The following is a 3,408-nucleotide window of genomic DNA, read 5'->3' as shown; positions in this document are numbered from 1 at the left end:
GTAATCAATGTGACACGAAGGAAGAGAAAGAATTTTTTAATTACTTTCAAATCAGAAGTAATTAGGCGTATGATTACGATAGGTAAGAACTTGTTCCGTCTAATCTCAGTCCTACTGCATGGCACCTTGGCCAAGTGTCTTCTACTATAGTTTTAGGTTGAGCAAAACCTTGTGAGTGGATTCGGTTGACGGAAACTTGTGTGGAAGCCCATCTTATGGGTGTGGCGGGTGTTTGTGTCCCGTTGCCTTCGTGTAAGAGTGACAAACGATTGTCACCATCTTAAAAGCATGTCCTTTGTATCCAGGCTTGGGAAAATATTGCACGGAATAGAAATGAGTGTTGGCAACAGGCATCCTGGCTGTAGAAAATCTGGTTTTTGAAATTCCATCTGCCTGATACAAGCCTGGGAAAGTGGGTGGAAAGGTTATCCCTGATGCTCTTACAGCCTCCTGTTAAATATATTTTAGAATTTTTCTTAATTATTAGAACCTAAATGTTACAATAGGGGTCAAACTGTCAAAGCTAAAATGGCTAACAAAGAGCTATTTCTTGCTAACAAGCCAACCATGAAGATTGGCTCCCTTTCTCCCTCCTTCTCATCTGACAGATTCATGACTCACTCTTTTATACCTCAAATTTGGCAACTTCTTCCTTTTTCTACCTTCTCAACTCTCACATTCAATATCACCCTCTTTTTCTTTTCTTTTCTTTCTCTCTTTTTTTTTTACTGGCACCTTTTGAGAATTATTTATTTCTGTATTTCTTTGCAATGAACTCTTTTGATTGGTTCATTACTGTAATGTTATGCATTGCCAAAGTTTATATAACTGTTTTCAAAACAGAAATATCAATGTTTTGTTTAATGGTTATTAGAAAAGTTGCTACCAATTGATGACAAAGTTCAAATCGAAGGGGTTAATACTAAAAGAGAAGATAATGCAGATTAGTTTAATTGAAAACATATTGTCAGTGTGATATATTATGAAAGCATCTTTAATCAAACCACCCCTATTTAACATCCAAACCTTCCTCGGTGTGTAATCTCTGTTACTCCCAGTTATCTTCAATCCTTTATTTTTTTTTTTTTTTCTGCTCGGTGATCTATTGCCATTTATTGGCTCTTCTGATCATACTGATTAATCAATAATTTTCTTCATTTCAGGTGCACAATGTGCAATTTGCCTTTGAATTAATGCAAGATGCCGGTCTACAGAAACCATCAGCAAGAGTTGAAGGTGAGCAAGGATCAACTGTCTTCGCATTATATGCATGTGTCTGTGTCTATATATTTATTCATTCGTCATATGTCAGTTTTTCCATGCCTGTATGGGTTAGATGAATAGTTGAGACAGTAATTTATTTATAACTAGATGCCCTTCCTGTCTCCATCCCTATTTGTCAAGTGAGGAATGTTTTTTTTCAATCTCCTTAAACTTCACAAACCCCAAAACAGGATGTATTCTCGACAGGGAATGTAAACATGACTTTGCTGTTTTCACTTTTTACCAAGAATGCCAAGCAGTGGGAGTGAACGTAGAGTCTTGTAATTATGAATCAAACTTCCATCATGCTGTGGTCCTAGCTGAAAACTATGTTCTGGGATTATTAATATGGTGAAGGCTGTATAGAATCCTTCCTTTCCCTTCTTTACAATCACTGTAAAAGAAGTATTCTGACGGTGACCATCCCATCTGTTCTCTCTTTAAAAAAAAGAACACAACATTACCTGATGTATCCTTTTGTAAGATTTAATTTGAAAGAGATTTGGTTGCTATTTCTAGCCAGTCATATAACCCTGTTGATGCTCCTTTGTTGTGTGCGTACCAAATAGTCGTTAATGTTTCTCTTGCAGCAGACCTCTTATTCCAGTCATTTTGTCTTTAGAACACTCCAGCTTCTTCTCATCTTTCCTTTTTCTCTCCCACTAATATTGATAATATAACGGCACCTGTTTCTCAAAATTGGCTAGCCCCCCCCCCCCTCTGTACCCAATCCTTCATCTCCAGAACATTCTTCTTACAGGTATTGACTATAACAGTTTAAACAAATCATTACAAGAGACCTGTAAAGTTTGTGGGCTCTGCCCCTTCCATAGACTCAGTAATTAAGAAAGAAAAAAAGAATTTGATGGGGTTGGGATGTATGATTTGGCTACTATTTCTAGCAGATTAAATGACAACCTATATAGGCTTCTCAATTCTAGGTGGCAGCAGCAGTGACATAATTCCTTAGTGTCAGGTAGTTGTTTGAATATACCGATGCAGTGTGAGAGAAGATCTCTTCGTTAAGACATAATTACCATGCTAATTACTCCCTATGAACAGATTAGATATTTCTACAGTTTTTCCTGATTCTTCTTAAGACATTCTGCTGGTTTAATCCAATCAGAAATCTTTCTTGGATACTTTTTTCATGCTGCCAGCTCCCATTGTGACTCCATAACTCAGAATCTATTCCTTAAATTCATTTAGTTATCCTGCACTTAATTCCCATGGTGAATATCAGACAATCATGAAGTTCTAATTCACTTTACAGATGTCTTCTTTACTTCATTCTGCTCTGTTTTTGACTTGAATTCTGAAACAACATTATTCCAAGAGCTGTTTTGGTTTTGAAACAAACTTCATCTTTGCTAATTCTTTCTTTTCTACTTCAGTTGGTTAGATTCTCCACTTACTTTCAGATGCACCATTTTTATATGCATGCACGTACACACACACTCCCTTGCCCCCCACCCCTCTTACTCTGTAGATTTTTGTTGATATCCGTCCCTCAAGTTATTTCTAATGCACAATTGCAGCAATCTATTTTATTAATAGATATTAACAAAAATACAAACGCAAATTATGTGAAAAATGAAACTATTTTGTTAATTTAAATATCTCTCTCTCTCTACATATCATGTATGTGTATATATATATATATATATATATATATATATATATATCTCATCATCGTTTAACGTCCGCTTTCCATGCTAGCATGGGTTGGACGATTTGACTGAGGACTGGTGAAACCGGATGGCAACACCAGGCTCCAATCTAATTTGGCAGAGTTTCTACAGCTGGATGCCCTTCCTAACGCCAACCACTCATACTTGGACTTCAGGTGTTAGTGTGTCAATTAAAGCACATTCACCATTTGAGCTACCTGATACCATCCACCATTACGATATAATTTTCATTGGATCTACATCAGGAAATCTGCAGTGTTTGTTGAGTCTGTAATTAATAAAGGAAACAGAAGATGGATTTAGTATGAATCCTTTATTCAGCACGACAATCGTTTCATGAGACAGATGCAGGATGGGTTGAAACAACCGTTGTGAGGAATAAAGATTCCTACTCAACCCATCCTCCATTTCCTTTATCAATATTATATACATATATATATATATATATACATAT

General features: G+C 36.3%; 1 protein-coding gene and 1 long non-coding RNA gene across 3 annotated transcripts in view; one reads left to right on the top strand and one right to left on the bottom strand.

The window, feature by feature from the left end:
* LOC106874672 (alpha-parvin-like) overlaps positions 1-3,408 on the top strand; it is a 109,744-nt gene that overhangs the window by 101,570 nt on the left and 4,766 nt on the right. For both annotated transcript variants that reach the window (XM_014922472.2, XM_014922481.2), the window contains one exon: positions 1,164-1,236. In XM_014922472.2, the coding sequence (XP_014777958.1) occupies positions 1,164-1,236 (73 nt within the window). The remainder of the gene's footprint in view (positions 1-1,163; positions 1,237-3,408) is intronic.
* LOC106874690 (uncharacterized) overlaps positions 72-3,408 on the bottom strand; it is a 25,529-nt gene continuing 22,192 nt past the window's right edge. The window contains exon 3 of the long non-coding RNA XR_001410034.2: positions 72-450. This is a non-coding gene — a long non-coding RNA (uncharacterized LOC106874690). The remainder of the gene's footprint in view (positions 451-3,408) is intronic.

Source organism: Octopus bimaculoides, chromosome 3, assembly GCF_001194135.2.
Source record: "Octopus bimaculoides isolate UCB-OBI-ISO-001 chromosome 3, ASM119413v2, whole genome shotgun sequence".
Taxonomy (NCBI): Eukaryota; Metazoa; Mollusca; class Cephalopoda; order Octopoda; family Octopodidae; genus Octopus; species Octopus bimaculoides.
The sequence above is the reverse complement of the archived record's forward strand: the minus strand, read 5'-3'. Positions and strand labels throughout refer to the sequence as shown.